Raw genomic sequence first — 16,784 nt, 5'->3', positions numbered from 1 at the left:
CAACTATTCGCCGAGCGAGGCTCGAACCCAGGACCTTCCGATCCGAAAGCGAGTGTCATACCACTAGACCACATAGTCGCATTGGCTACTCGTCTTGTTACTAACACAGGTGAACTTTATACTCACTCACAAACTGTCTTATGTGTTTGAACTTACTTTTTACAACCTTTAACGAACACTTTTTCATTCAAACCAGAGTATATCTAAGTTCCAAATATCGATCAATGGGGGCGATCTATAATCATGTTTTCGTCCAACCTGTTCACTCCCACGGATGCCCAAATCCCATATTCCCGGCTCCACTTTCCACTGGTATCTACCTCCCGTAGTCCCAGGTCCATTCTCCATTGATGCCCACCTCCTATAATAGTCTCAGGTTCATTCTCTTCTGGTTCCCACCTCCCATAGTCCGGCTTTTATTTCCACTGGTATCCATCTCCCATAGTCCCACATCATTTCCTTCTGATATTCTCCTCCCATAGCCCCAGGTTTACGCCCCACTGGTGTCCATTTCCTTGAGTCCCTGGTTCACTCTCCACTGCCTTCCACTTCCCATAATTTCGGTAGGTTTCGGTAGGTTAGGTTTTTTTTTAGATTAAGAGAGCTTCGTTTTTAAGGAAAATACGTGTTACGAATGACAGGCAAAAAGTGTTCTGTTGCTATTGACACTGGCTTTAAAAAACTGTAAGATAAGTGCAAAGCGTCGAAAGTACACATTTTTGTGAGTAAGAATTAAAGAATCCCAATCCAATCGGCTCGCAAGTCGCGAGTGAACAGAGACTCGAAAAGGAAGGGTTCACTTCAGTGAACAAAACAAAACAAACAAACAATGGTCACTTGTTTCGCATAGGCCTAAGACTAGCAAGTCATTTACGAGACTAGTAAATAACTAAATCTAGTCCGCGTACATAAACTTGGATCCTGATTTGAGTCCGATATCAGTCGAGTTTTATTCTCTGATCCTCTTGTTCTTATTGCAATCATTGATTAATTGGATTCAAGTTTGAACAATCGGAAAGTAGGCAATAGATCCGTCTTGTATGGAATTGGAGTACGAAATGTTAACTGCTTGTTTTACACTACTGGAACCAGGATAACTTGCGGCAGGGGTGAACCCCAAGGATCTAAAAGGCCGACTATTCTGCCTCTCTCCAATTTAAATACGGCTTTCATTGGCTGCCAAATGGCATTATGAAAAATATAAAGTAAATTCTGAGGACATAGCAAAAATAAATAAAACAAAATCCGGCCCCTTTGAAGTAGATTTTTAAAGATTTCGAGAAATCTGTAAATTGTAAAAGGTATGACATTGGTTAAAATAGTTGGAAACAATATTGCGAGAAGGAGACTGGTTTGACAGCATTGCTATTTATTCATTCAAAACAACACAATTTTTATTTTGCAACTGTGGCAAAATTTATTGAAGGAAAAAATTAAGTTGAAACAAAGGATAATATAATATGAAAGACGAAATATCAAAACACATCCAGTGTTGATATACCCAAACCAGTAGCAAAAAATCAATTGTTTATTTTAAAAATAAGAAACATACAATTTCGAGTACCGAGCATCAACAAATATTATATCTTTTGAATTTTGATATAGATTGTTCCTTTTATCAGATATAACTTTTCAACCATGATTGCCAATTTGAGACTGTGAATTCCACACAGCCTTTTCTACTTAAATAGAAAGTTTAATTTGACAAGATTGTGTATTTAAGGCTGTGCAAAAAGGTTATTTTTCTGACGTTCACCTATGAAATACTACGATACTAAGTTATTTAGAAAAAACTAAAGCAAAAATTCATCAGATTATCAGTTTTTCTGGGTAAAATAATGAAAATGACCAAACAAACTGACGATAAAGGATTAAAATTTTAAAAATTATAGATTTTTAAAAGGCCGATAAATTGAGGACAACGTACATACTCTATCAACACTATTTTTGAACCTTTGAGAAACAGCCTTCTATGAAAGAAATTTTTAAAGATTAGACAAGACGTTGGACAAAAAGCATAACATCTCTTAATCATATTGTCCACCATACTACTATTATCACCCCCACCCCTTTTCACCGCCCCTGTGGAAGATACCAATCACTTGGTTCTCGTCGAGTTAATAACAATTTTGTTTTGGTCTTTGAATTTCTGATTACAAAACATCTTGGCACGGTAATTAGTGAGTTTCCTATCCGTATGTAATTATATTGATCCTTTCTTTTTAAAACAATCTGACTTCAGCGGAACACACATGCCTATAGGGAATGAGATTAGCGGAAGAGTAGCGTCCCTTGATTGGACGTCACCCATAGTCTGTGACGTCACCGGCGAAAAAGTTATTAGAGAGAGAACGTCATGTTGGTTGTGCGCATGCGTCTCTTGCCCTCGCATGCGCACAACCAACATGGCGTTCTCTCTCTAATAACTTTTTCGCCGGTGACGTCACAGACTATGGGTGACGTCCAATCAAGGGACGCTACTCTTCCGCTAATCTCATTCCCTATATACATTGTTGTCTACATTGTAACACGGTAAGGCAGCCAGCCACCTTTTGAACATATAACCCTTAGAATCAATAAAGACAATCTGGCACATTTTCAGTTTAAGTCTCTTTCGAAAAGTATCTTCTATTGTAACTAAATCAAAATACTAGTCCTTATTTATCTCATACTCGATAGCAATGTCCTCGTCCAATATGGTAGGTGGTGGCTTTTTGGATTTGATCTTCTCCTGTTCAAGAAAAGACAATAATAATACAATGGATTCGTGGAGACTGGCAGATGATGACATCATTTTAGTATTTACTTCTGGTTAATATATCGTAAATGAATTAAAGATATCAAAGAAACTCACCCCACCTTACCTCAATCTCTTGACCATGTTGATCGTAGAGGAGACGAGAGCTTATCCTGTAGCTATTTGGCACCATTCATCTCTGTTTTATGCCTTGCAGGTGAGACTGGGATTGTGCATCATTGTCCATTCTTTAACGTTGTCAACTCAGTTCTTGTTTTGTCGACTTCTTTTTCTCCCTTATTCTAGCGTGCCCAGAAATATTGTTTTGGCCATTTGATCATGTCGTGTTACATGACCAAGCCACGAGAGCTTTCTTTTTTTATTTTGATAATGGCAAGTAGGAGTTCCTCTGGGCCTGTCGGTATTCTTATTTCATCAAGCACATACTCATTTCTTTCTTGTGCGGCTATGTGGTATAGTGGTATGACACTCGCTTTCGGATTGGCCCATATTTGAGTCCTTGGAGAAGGCTTTCTACTAACATTCTCTCATCGTACTCATGTGTAAAATGAGTACCTGGCTGTTAACAGCGTTGCCTTTGTCCGAAAAAAATTGTAATATCGCTTAACAGGTGTCATGTCCCGTCCTACATGTTAAATGTTGCTGTTGGCTATGGGCCTTTAGGACGTTTAGTGGATATTGCGCTATATAAAAGCTCAATGCCGATGGGTTTCTGAGACATTTATTCTGTAACTGTAACCTCTGTGAAGCCTGTAACCTCTTTGTGGACTCTTCTGACAGCATCCAGCTTTCCCTGCCATATGAAACCATCGATAGAATCATGGATTTGAATGGTTTCAGTTTTGTTTGAAATGTAGCGTTCCCTCTCTTCCAAATTTGAATAGTTTGGCCTTGGATGAACTTGTCATTGCTATTCTGACTCTTGTTTCTGATGTTAATTAATCCCATAGGGAAAATTTGTCTCTAGGGCCTATTCCAAGGGAAGACTGGAATGACCCAGGAGTCAGCCGCAGTGCAGCGCCGCAAACTGAGCTAGGGCGAGGTGACTTGTTCAAGGCCACACAACGTAGCGGGTATTGGAACTCGGTACCTTTCGGGTACGAAGCAAAGACCGTACATCTGAGCCACGCTGTCCCATATGACACATGACAATAGCTTTCTGCAACGTCAGGTCAGGTGTTCGCAACAGTTTGCGCCCAGTCTCCTCGCATTTTATTCCGATAAAGATTCTATCTCTCAGAAGGTCGTCTTTCAGCGGTCCATGTCCATATTGACACGTCTTAATCAAAATCCGAAGTTCAGTCAGATAAGGTTCCAAACGGTTCATAAGTCGCCTGTTGCGGCTGTTGAATAGAAAGCGTTCATAACATTCGTTTGTTCTCCCGATGCAGATCGATGAAAACTGGCTCATGAGATTGCTTCCAGCGAGCGCTCCTCTTCTTCGATCACGAATCTAGCAAAATTGTTTATTGCTTATCTCCCAAAGCAACTGAGAAGAGTAGCCACACGAATCCATTCATCCAGTCCTGTGGCGATTTCATAGTTCTCCCAGTGCCGTTTGAAGTGTTTCCAATTTGTTACTATAGAGCAGTAAAGTTAGGTGCCCCAAACGTAAACAAAGGTCGAGAAGCACGTGGCAAACCACATGTTCCTGTCTTGACAGCTCACGTTCCAATGTAAATAATAGAAAAAAATAACCTTTAAAATTTGGCTGTTAGGTGGCAAAAGAAACACATATTCATAAATACTCGATCATGCATCAAATAATGTCTAGATATGGATATTTTATGGAACAAAAGGTAAAATTTTCTAAAATTTATCAAAAGTTACAGTCTATCTATTTTTAGACCAGAGCAAATTATTGCGCTGGTGTGAACAAAACGAGAATTATTCGGAGCCTGATTTTCATAATAATTTAGCCTTATATTATTATTTCTGCAACTGTTAGATTTTATGTAAACATATTTTCAATACTGAAAGTGTATTGCCTACAACTCAAACTACAAAATTGGGAGACCTATATTGTGCGTAAATTATTCCGGTCCCTAACGGAAATCACTAGCAACTTGTTATTGTTTACGTTTGGGGCACCTAACTTTACTGCTCTATATTTCCTTCGAGCTGAAGTGCCCTCGGCAGCGGAATCGATTAGTTGAAATTGGTGACCATTACATTGGTCGACTATAGAACAGTAAAGTTTGCTGCCCAAACGTAAATAATAACAAGTTGCTAGTGATTTCCGTTAGGGACCGGAATAATTTACGCACAATATAGGTCTCCCAATTTTGTAGTTTGAGTTGTAGGCAATACACTTTCAGTATTGAAAATATGTTTACATAAAATCTAATAGTTGCAGAAATAATAATATAAGACTAAATTATTCTGAAAATCAGGCTCCGAATAATTCTCGTTTTGTTCATACCAGCGCAATAATTTGCTCTGGTCTAAAAATAGATAGACGTAACTTTTGATAAATTTTACCTTTTGTTCCATAAAATATCCATATCTAAACATTATTTGATGCATGATCGAGTATTTATGAATATGTGTTTCTTTTGCCACCTAACAGCCAAATTTTAAAGGTTATTTTCTTTCTATTATTTACATTGGAACGTGAGCTGTCAAGACAGGAACATGTGGTTTGCCATGTGCTTCTCGACCTTTGTTTACGTTTGGGGCAGCAAACTTTACTGTACTATAAGATCAGGGGAAACGATCAGCACTGCAACTCGGATGTTGATATTTATTTCGTGGTTGTCTCCCTTAAGATCATAGCCATTGTTCACTTCTCGCCTGACACTGACCAAAAATGACATCAAAATGCCAGTCTTTGGCCACAAAAGAAAACAAATCGTGAGTTGTATTCAATAGTTCAACCAATGAAATAACTTGTTTACATGAACACTACTAACGACAACTCACTAGGCGGTGCAAAAAACAAAAGAATGATGTCAAAATGCCAGTCTTTTAGGGTTTCAGTGTCAGGCAATAACATAACGATGGCTACGATAGGACCCGCGGGTAAGAAGCCGTCCACACTGCCAACGTGTTAATGTCTTGCTTGAAAACATATTATGAAGACCAAGTGAACAGGAAACTAAGAAACTTTTATCATTGAAAGAGTATTGACGATAGAGCGTATTTATTTCGAATGCCGGCATTCAAGGACTATAACTCTCACACACGTACCTAAGTGTGTGTATGTATCGGTGCGGGTATCTTCGAGCATTTTCGTGGGCATGATCTATCTTCCCTTTCCACGTGGTCGAGGTCATTGGTCACGTTGCAAAGTGTGCTCAAAATGACCCACATAGTGAGAAGTATTCACAACTTTTGAAATATCTTACATCACGGTTGATCACTTTGTTCAGCTTGACACACATGTTTACAACTTTCATAAACAAAGCAGCGTGTTTACGAAATATCCAATCGGTGGACGTCAACAAATCATGTGATTGATGACAGGTAGGACTAAAACATGAATATAGATCGCTCCCATTGAGATTTTCTTTCACATGCAAGCATAACAAGTTGTGTTCAAAACATTAACAGACAAAGCATATCAAATAGGAAAATGCAAAAAGTAAAAGAATTCTAAAACAAGGAAAGCCAATTTATTTACCGATTTTCTCCTGTATCTTTGAATTGTCATATAAATGTACGTTTACCATTGGAAATATGTTTTAAATTATTGTTTAAAGATCGCTATAAAACATTTTAAAAAATAACACTTACACAGTTGTGACAAAATGGGCAAAGATCACACATTCTCACGTCTTCCAGAACTTTAGACTTGTAAAAATAAGTGATCTGATTAGCTGAAATTAGAAATACAAAACATTCAATCTATTGAAAAAGCTATGTCAAAAGTATATACAACAGTTTTAAAACCATTGCTTTTCCTTGATTACAATAACAATACGGATAACCTGACTTTAGGGGCAAAACTACTGTTATATTTGCAGATGCTACTTTTTAAGTAAAAAAAAAATTAATTAAAAATGACAGCAACATTGAGAAAGACCTAGATTCTGTATCTGTATTAATAGGAAAGGAAATGGAAAAGGGAGTCTGCTGATTATAAATGCCAAACTTTGAAAATAAAAAATAAAACTAATCATCTCAAATATCCAGACGGATCTAAATACGTCATACAAGACAAAATTTATAAAAGAAATCAAATATGCACAATGTATAGGAATTATTTTGTCTGCAAGCTACAAGGGATAGAACCAGATAAACGTGAATGCAAGAATAATATGCAATGTATTTTAGATTTACGACAAGGACCAATAGACAAAACAAAATAAATATGCATGCAAAAAGGTAAATTTTATGGAAGGTTTCCTCTAACTTTGAAATCAATTTAAGAGAAATATTATTAGACTTGAGTCAACCAAATTATACCAGAACACGATTTTTGTTTGGAACAGCCAACCTAGTGGTATTAAGATTATTTGCACGAGGACGATCACATTTGAGCTGCTCCATTTTTATTTTTTGAAAATATCAAATTGAGAAACTAAATATGCTTTACAGGCTATCAGGATGGTATCGTAATTTTTCTTTTTCCTTTGGATAATCGACAGTAGGAAGAAGAAGAAGAAGAAGAAGAAGAAGGAGGAGGAGGAGGAGGAGGAGGAGGAGGAGGAGGAGGAGGAGGAGGAGGAGAAGAAACATTTTTCTTAACATATCTGTGCCCGTATATGGCTTGACTTCCAACACAAAATGTGTAGCTGTTGTAGAGAAAAACATCATTTAAAAACATTTATAGTTTACATGCTTATGCAAAGTGCTAAAATGGTACGAAACAAGAAAGTCATTTTATTACTTACTTGGTTCAAAGTAATCGTATATCTTGATAACAGACGGTTTGTTTTTCCCAACCAGCCCAGTTCTGTTAAGTCCTAATCTGATACACACAAAGTCGCTGCTTACCTTTATTCATAACAGAAATTAATAAATAAATGTTATTGATTTTGTCGCTAAATGTATTGTCACTGAATATATTGAAATGGATGTAATCCTTGGGATTAACGGATTATTAAAATTTATAAAGGTAAAACTTGGTGTCCGAACTGTCATGTAAAAAATTCGAGCGGTTTAAAGTTAGTACAAGGATCTGTTGGATGACAATGATCGCAAAACTCTGTCCCCAGGTTTGTGATAGGATATGTCACATTACACATAGTACCCACTCTATTCAGGTGTAGATAAGTACCTGCCTATAGGAAGTGACCGATGTTGTATGCATATAAGTACAAAAAGTAAGCTGAAGCAAACTTAACAAGGGCATGTTCGACCATCACTGAAGTAAGGAATAACAGCCTGGGGTTCTTTTGCAAATGCCTAGATTAAAAAAAATCTAAATAAAGTAATAAACCCCCTCCCCCAAAAAAAAACAAAAAACAAACAAAACAACAACAACAAAAGAGACTAAATCAAACATATTTCTGTATCATTTTTTTCCAAACCTCATCAAAGTAAAGGATAAGCTTTTTGTTCTCCACCTCAATATTTTTCAGAGTGTCTAATTTCGGGATGGTGTCTCTATCTGGTTCAAAACCTGATGGTATTCCAATTTCCTGCACAGCCATGCCACTCGCCTCACCTTCACCGAGCCATCTGGAAAAAAATATAATGGGTAATGAGTCTTTCGTCGTATATTAATATTAATCAAATTAAACTGAAATTTAGAACAATAAAACACAGAGACAAGAGGCCCGGATTTTAGAGACGAAGATTTTCAATTTACAAACCCTAGATATTGTTTAGCTTTGAGCTTTTATATAGCGCAATATCCACTAAACGTCCCCAAAGCGCGTTACAAGGGGTCCCTGGCTAACAGCAACATTTAACATGTAGGACGCCTGTTAGGCGATATTACAATTTTTTTCTGACAGTGACAATGCTGTTAACGGCCAGGTACTCATTTTACACCTGAGTACTTTGAGTGAATGTGAGTAAAGAGTCTTTTCCAAGGACTCAACTATGCGCTGAGCGAGGCTCGAACCCAGGACCTTCAGACCCGAAAGCAAGTGTCATACCAGAAGACCACATAGCCGCACTCCATATTTGGAGTTGATATGTAATTTAGGATTGGGACAAACATTTACACATCAAAAAGGCAAATAAGTTTTGATTGTATTCACATTAAAGATTTCATGTTTTTGCAAATTATATATAGATAGACGTCTAGATATTTTTATCGTAATTATTGACGCAAAATCAGATCTGGAAATGTGATAAATAATACGGTAAAATGATAATGTCGAGTTTATTGACGATGTGACATATCTTAGTAAGAGCATAGGGCATACGTGCATGGCTTTACTATTATTGTAGTTGAGCACGATAAAGGGTTTAATTTTACATTGTTGTAATACAAAGTATTTTGCATTAGTTAAAGAGTATTCCATTACAAAACTGAGACAATTGAGAGTATTCCATTACAAAACTGAGACAATTGAGAGTATTACAACAATGAAACTCAGTTCAGAGTAGCTTTATTATAAACACAATTAGAAACAGTTAGAGTAGTCCATTACAACAATAAACCAGTAGAGTTTCCATTAACAATGAAAACCAGTTAGAGTAGTCCTTACAACATAAACCATTAGAGTGTCATTACAACATGAAATGTTTAGTGTAGTCCATTACAAAAGATCAGTTTCCATTCACCCAAAATTAGAATAATCATTACAACAAAAATGACATAGATTTTTCCTATTACAAAAAAAAACTAGATATATCCATTACAACAATAAACAATAGAATATTCCATTACAACAATAAAACCTCATTTGAGTATTCCAATTACAGACATCATTTCAACCACATAGAATAATCCATTACAACAATAAAATCACATAGAATATTCCATTACAACAATAAAACCACATAGAATATTCCATTAAACAATAAAATCACATAGAATATTCCATTACAACAATAAAACCTCATAGAATATTCCATAACAACAATAAAACCACATAGAATATTCCATTACAACAATAAAATCACATAGAATATTCCATTACAACAATAAAACCAAATTTTACTAGAAGTATTCCGTTCTTACAACAAGAAACCATCTAGAATTCCATTGCAACAATAAAACTACATAGAGTATTCCATTACAACCTTATTAGAACAATCCACATAGAGTATTCCATTACACCTATAGAACCACTTAGAGTATCACATTACAACAGTAAAACCACTTAGAGTATCCCGTTACAATAATAAAACCACTTGTATTACATTACAATAATAAAGCTAAGTATTTGAAAGAGAATGTGTTTTCTAATATTCAAAGCTAAGAGATATCCTTTATATAATCGTTTCCCAATGTTGCACTGAAATTGACGAATCAAAATAGAAGAGTAAAAACCTTGAGAGAGAGGATTGGGTTATGTCAAAGATATGAAAAGGTGTGAGTAAAAAAAAAAGTGCCAACCAAGCTGAAACCAAATACACTCACTGCAAATCATATTTAAAATAAGCCTGTCTCGAATGCGATTCGAACTTCAGACCTCCTGATTATCGGTCAGAACATGCTGTCATTATCAGGCAACCGGACAATCGGGTAGCCTCAGTGATGTAATCAAAACAAACACTCCTAACCGATGTGCGGATGTGTGGCCTAGTGGTATGACTCTCGCCTTCGGATAGGAAAGTCCAGGGTTTGAGACCCACTTCTAGCGGCGGAAAGTTGTGTCCTTAGACAAGGGCTCTTTACTCGCATTCTCTTCCCGTCCTCAGGTGTGAAATGAGTAATATTGCCTAACAGGCGTCATGTCTAGTCCTTTATGTTAAGTGTTTCTGTTGGCAGCAGCTTCTAATTGTGCTCACACAAATTCTTTTCCGCACTCATGCCCCGTCGCAAACCCGCCGGGAAGCTTCGCCACAACACACCGTTCAACTAGATTCTGTTGGCTAGGGGTCCGTTCTAAAGCGCATTGAACAGGTTTAGTGGGATGGCGCTATGTAAATACTTTAGTTTTTTATCTGGAGGTTTGAGGTTTGATCCCCGATCAAGGTAGCAAGCGCCATCTAACAACACCATCGCCCTAACAATTATCCGAATGTCACAAAATGTATGCCTACCTTGTACATGTCTCCATATACAAGAAATATTTAGTTTCTGTGACCAACTTGAAGTTCAGCTCGAAACTTGTATCTTGGATTTCAGACTCAACATTGAAATAAAGAGAGAGCTGTTGAAAAGACAAGAGTGTGGTAGCGTTAATCTATCGTAAATTTACTTGGTGGTAGACAATACAAGAACAAGATAAAAAAACTGAAAAGGGGTGAATAATAAATCTCCAGGAAATAAAAGGGAACAGTTAAGTCCAAAATATCAGCCTTCATCAACTTTTCCTTCCCCAACACGAGAAATAACGCCACTACCACTCATTAGTCTGTAGTGTTTCATTCATTCTGTTTTGTTGATAAAGGGGAAACCCGAAACGTCCATATTATCTGTTTTCGTATATTAAATTGAAGCGTTCATTCAATTTCGCATTGTTATATGTTATATATTTCTTCGAGCTTCGAGCAGCAACATTTACATTACCCAGATTATATCACATTACTCTTACCTCCACCACAGCTAATCCCTTTCCCGAGGCTTCCACTTTTACAGAGGATGGAATCTTGTTTGTCTAATGTTGAAATAAAACCAAGATAATTATCCTTATATGTAAATACATAAACACAGACATACAGACATCTAAAGTGCTGATACATACAAGAATATCGCAACCATCAAGCCCAAGGTTGTTTTTACCTTTTTATTATCCTCTTCTACTCTCACCTTTCTTTCCCACCACCACCACAACCACCACCACCATCAGACCACCACACACCACACACCATCATCATCATTCATCACATCATCATCATTATTCATCATCATCATCACATCATCATCATCATCATCATCACATCATCAACCATCATCATCATCTATCATCATCATCACTCATCATCATCATACATCATCATATCATCATCATCAATTCATCATCACCAGCACCATCATCATCATCATCATCACCACCATCTCTTCCTTTGTCGTCTCCATGATTATCAAGTTGTATTATCTCAATAAATAATGTAGTCACTAACCTCACGTCTCTGCATGGTCAAGGCATTTTGTTTGTTTATGTTAAATTTGTATTCTTCCCCGGTGTCCAAAATGATTTGGGTTTTGATGTTAATATGGTCTGTGTAAACCAACTCTGCAAACAACCCCATCGCCATGAATGCTACCATCGAGTCCTCGTAGGATAAAAAGATAAATATATATGATAATTCTCTATTGATTTATAATTACGACAAAATAAGTGCATTTCAAAAGTATATCTAAGCATTAAAAATCAGTCCAGAAAAAAGATTTATATATCATATATGATATTATATATAAATAATTATAATTCAATTATTTACACAATAGTTGTTGTTTCTTGAAAAACGACATCCGATTTTTATTAACTTTGTAGTAGGACTGTAAAGGATGAATACATTGAAAATGTAGAATATTATAACAGCAACACCTGGTGTCGTTACAGGACTTTATTTCCACTTTTTCTATTTCAGCTGCAGTGACTGAGAATCTTTTTTATGGGATCTTATGAATTTTCGGTGAGGAATTATGGAGAAGGCACTGGTCGAGGAAGGTGACTTTTCGAGGTACTTTTTTTTCTTGTGTTTTTCTTTCTGTTTTGTTTGGCATTATTTCATTAGAGGTACACCTTTTTCATATTTTTATCATCCAACCTCCCAAAATATTCCCTTGACCTAACTATAAAACATATCTTTAAATCTAGATCCTCTATATAAACTTTAAAAAAAAAAATTCATCTGTATAATTGATTAGTCAGTGTCTCAAAACAATCAGGGTATTTATATTTTGTCCAGCTCTAATCGTATTTATAAATAAAATGATACAATTACAAAAATAGAAAAACTGATTCTTTGAGCAACAACACTTCAAATAAAGATAATTTTGATACATTTTTTACGAAGTCATCATGCTCAACGAGATTCACAATGCATAATTTATTCTCAAGCAGACCATATTATGGAACCAAATTTCCTATACAAGTCATCTATTTTACACTTTTTGATCTAGCACTCTTACAATATCCAGCATTGCTTATAAACCAGGTGCTCATTCACACCGAGTGGTCAGAGGTTTTTGTAAACAATACCACTAATCTGGTCATTTAAGATATTTAATATCGCTGGAGTCTGTAACTAAATTTAAAAAAAACAAACAAAAAAACAAAAACCCCCAAAAATCTTGAGCTTTTACATAGCGCAATATCCACCAAATGTACTCAAAACGCTTTACAAGGGGTCCCTGGCTAACAACAACAATTAACATTTATGATGGCCTGTTAGGCGATGTTACAGTTTTTTTCGGACAGAGACAACGCTGTAAACGGCCAGGTACACTTGTGTACGGTGAGAGAATGTGCGTAAAGAGTCTTTTCCAAGGACTCAACTATGCGCCGAGCGAGGCTCGAACCTAGGACCTTCCGATCCGAAAGCGAATGTCATACCACTAGACCACATAGCTGCACGACCCGCCAACAGTCCTATACTACAATTAAATCACCAAATCCCATTGAGAGGATGTCATGTACTTGTGAAGAGTAAAAACTGCCATGAGTATTTCTTTGCCCCAGTAGCCAATTGAAGATCTTCCTTCCTAGATGAATGTCGCCCCGTAAAGCAACAGTAGCCAGGATGTATGACGTCATCTCCACGTCAATTGCGGTGGACGGGTTTGGTTTGTGCCAGGAACCAACCTTGGCCTTGTGAGAATCGGAATGGTGCCAGTACACAGAACCATCTAATGGAGGTAAAAGAGAAAGGGAAATTCAAGGATAAAATGTGATCGGAATGGCCTAGTAGGTGTATAGATAGAATGAAGCTGACGTCACTCGGGTCTTTGTTATTGCTTTTTACCATCCGCGTTTATGAGAAATTCTCACTTAACTGCATTAACCAGACATCCGTTATACTTCTGAATGGCAATGTTGTGAGCTTCTTAGCCAAGCGCATACTATCTATACAATTCAAAAAGTTCAAAGACACAAGATGGCGCTATATCATTTAGGTATTTAAACATTATTGTGGCAATTTTTAACACCACCACTCTCTTTTACAGGAAACTTATTTTCGAATGACTTGTACAAAAAATCAAAATTAAATCTTCAAGAAGATACCAATTTCATATTTACCTCTTCGCACAGCACGAGCAACAAGCCTATCCATCAGGAATTCGGTATCATTACTTTCAGCAATTTTCAATACAAAGGATGCAAGACTAAGAAAATACAGATCACTTTGGCTGGCTACTTGTGATTCCATGTAAGACAAACACTTCGTTTTAGCATCATGGATCGCGATTCCGATCTGGGATGAGAATGCACAAAATCAGTGACATCTAAAATAACTATCAACATCTTATAGTCATTAAAAAAAAAGATCTTTTATATAGTGCAATATCCACTAAATGTGCTCAAAACGCTTTACAAGGGGTCCCTGGCCAACAGCAACATTTAACATTAGGACGGGACATGATGTCTGTTTGGCGATGTTAACATTTTTTTTTTCGGACAAAGACAACGTTGTTAACGGCCAGATACTCATTTTACACCTGAGTACGGTGAGAGAATGTGAGTAAAGAGCCTTTTCCAAGGACTCGACTATGCGCCGAGCGAGGCTCGAACCCAGGACCTTCCGATCCGAAAGCGAGTGTCACACCACTAGACCACATAGCCGCACATAGTCATTGTAAGTGGGGTATCCTGTATTAGTAAAACTTTTCCAAAAGGCTTGAACGCTATTTTAAATTATTTTAGATTATTTCTTTTAGTTAAAGATGTTTTTTTTTAAAGATTAAAATAGTTAACTCGATTAACTAATAGTGTGTGCTCAACGAAACTTGTCATGGACATTTTTAATGTGACTTTGAGCTTTGGGCCTTTTTCATATAGAGCAATATTCACTTAACGTGCTGAAAGCAACAAATAACATGGAGAATAAGACATGACGCCTGTTAGGCAATATTATAACTTTTACCGACAGAAATTGAACATAATATGCGTTAAAAAAAATCATGGGCTAGCTCATCTTAATGTCATATATTCCACATTGGTAAGTTTAACTGCTCTGACTTAATATAGCATATACTATATGAATTTACAGGTCTGCTCTCTCTCTCTCTCTCTCTCTCTCTCTCTCTCTCTCTCTCTCTCTCTCTCTCTCTCTCTCTCTCTATATATATATATATATATATATATATATATATATATATATATATATATATATATATATAATATATATTATACATATATATATATATGAAGAGAAACTATACATACCCGAGAAGTGCTGTCAAAAAGATCTTCGTTTTCAATTAGAGCCAAGAGCACAAAGGCAGAGAGACTGGGCGTGGTACCGTATTTGCTCTGGTCAATGGAAGTGTATATTAAACAAATATAGATAGAATAGTAAGGGCATTTTACTTTAAGCTTTAAGGTATTTTCATATAGCGCAATATTCACTTAACGTGCTCAAAGCGCTTTACAAAGGGTCCCTGACCAACAGCAACAAGCAACACTAAGAACGAGACATGACGAAAGTTAGTAGATATACTCTTTACCGACAGATACAACGCTGTTAACAGCCAGGTATCCATTTTACATCTGAATACGGTGAGAAAATGTGACTAAAGAGCATTTTCCAAGGTTTCAACTATGCGCCGAGCGAGGCTCAAACTGGCATTATCTGGACACGAATCTTTAAATTTATGCAATATATGGAAATGGAAAATGATTTTAAAATATTTTACAAAACACCATTGCGAGTTTCCTTTATTTCTAAAATAATCTTATCATAATATTTTAGAAAATCAATGTTTCAGGTTTTCCCTTCGATTCCATTTGGACGTATGTTTATACATTCAGATTGCAATGATTAAATTAAAATTGAGAGATATAATTGAAATAAAACTTGAGCTTTTATATAGAGCAATTTTCACAAAAAATACTCAAAACGCTTGACAAGGTGGCCTCTAGCCAAAAAGCAAAACTTAAGTAGGAAAAGACATGACGCCTGTCAGGCGATATTACAATTTTTATTTTCGACGGGGACAACGTTGTTAACAACCAGTTACTCATTTTACACTTGATTACAGAAAGAGAATGTGAGTCAAGAGTCTTTTCCAAGGACTCAACTATGGGCCGCTCAGAGCGGGACTCGAACCCAGGACCTTTCGATCCGAAGGCGAAAGTCATATCACTAGACCATAATGGCACAAAACATATTTCGTCATTCGCGAGAATACCTGGATATGCTTATCAACAACACGGCCTGGTTCCGGAAAGCTGCCATTATCGTGCTGGTACTGTACCATCCAATGGATTGCTTGCTTTATAATGTCTTTGTCAATAAATATGTGGTAACTGGCCTGGTGGAATACACGGGCCACAAAGGCCGTTAGCCTGAAATATGATAAAACACCTTAGTTCTGATCTTTGGTTATTCATGGCCTGGTGAAATACACGGGCCACAAAGGCCGTTAGCCTGAAATATGATAAAACACCTAAGTTTTGATCTTTGGTTATTCATGGCCTGGTGAAATACACGGGCCACAAAGGCCGTTAGCCTGAAATATGATAAAACACCTAAGTTTTGATCTTTGGTTATTCATGGCCTGGTGAAATACACGGGCCACAAAGGCCGTTAGCCTGAAATATGATAAAACACCTTAGATCTGATCTTTGGTTATTCATGGCCTGGTGAAATACACGGGCCACAAAGGCCGTTAGCCTGAAATATGATAAAACACCTTAGTTCTGATCTTTGGTTATTCATGGCCTGGTGAAATACACGGGCCACAAAGGCCGTTAGCCTGAAATATGATAAAACACCTTAGTTCTGATCTTTGGTTATTCATGGCCTGGTGAAATACACGGGCCACAAAGGCCGTTAGCCTGAAATATGA

The 16,784-nt window shown here is 36.8% G+C and overlaps 1 protein-coding gene across 2 annotated transcripts in view; it reads right to left on the bottom strand.

The window, feature by feature from the left end:
* Positions 1-2,438: 2,438 nt before the first annotated feature.
* The window catches only part of LOC144971551 (CD109 antigen-like), a 71,565-nt gene continuing 57,219 nt past the window's right edge, over positions 2,439-16,784 (bottom strand). For both annotated transcript variants that reach the window (XM_078912570.1, XM_078912571.1), the window contains exons 27-37: positions 16,125-16,281; positions 15,160-15,246; positions 14,014-14,188; positions 13,414-13,622; positions 11,891-12,043; positions 11,362-11,424; positions 10,868-10,977; positions 8,233-8,383; positions 7,594-7,696; positions 6,494-6,576; positions 2,439-2,731 (exon numbers count right to left, since the gene is read on the bottom strand). In XM_078912570.1, coding sequence (XP_078768696.1) covers positions 2,651-2,731; positions 6,494-6,576; positions 7,594-7,696; positions 8,233-8,383; positions 10,868-10,977; positions 11,362-11,424; positions 11,891-12,043; positions 13,414-13,622; positions 14,014-14,188; positions 15,160-15,246; positions 16,125-16,281 — 1,372 coding nt within the window. In that variant the 3' untranslated portion in view covers positions 2,439-2,650. The remainder of the gene's footprint in view (positions 2,732-6,493; positions 6,577-7,593; positions 7,697-8,232; positions 8,384-10,867; positions 10,978-11,361; positions 11,425-11,890; positions 12,044-13,413; positions 13,623-14,013; positions 14,189-15,159; positions 15,247-16,124; positions 16,282-16,784) is intronic.

This window comes from Berghia stephanieae, chromosome 4, assembly GCF_034508935.2.
Source record: "Berghia stephanieae isolate SIO BIC M18660-M18661 chromosome 4, UCSD_Bste_1.3, whole genome shotgun sequence".
Classification (NCBI taxonomy): Eukaryota; Metazoa; Mollusca; class Gastropoda; order Nudibranchia; family Aeolidiidae; genus Berghia; species Berghia stephanieae.
The sequence above is the reverse complement of the archived record's forward strand: the minus strand, read 5'-3'. Positions and strand labels throughout refer to the sequence as shown.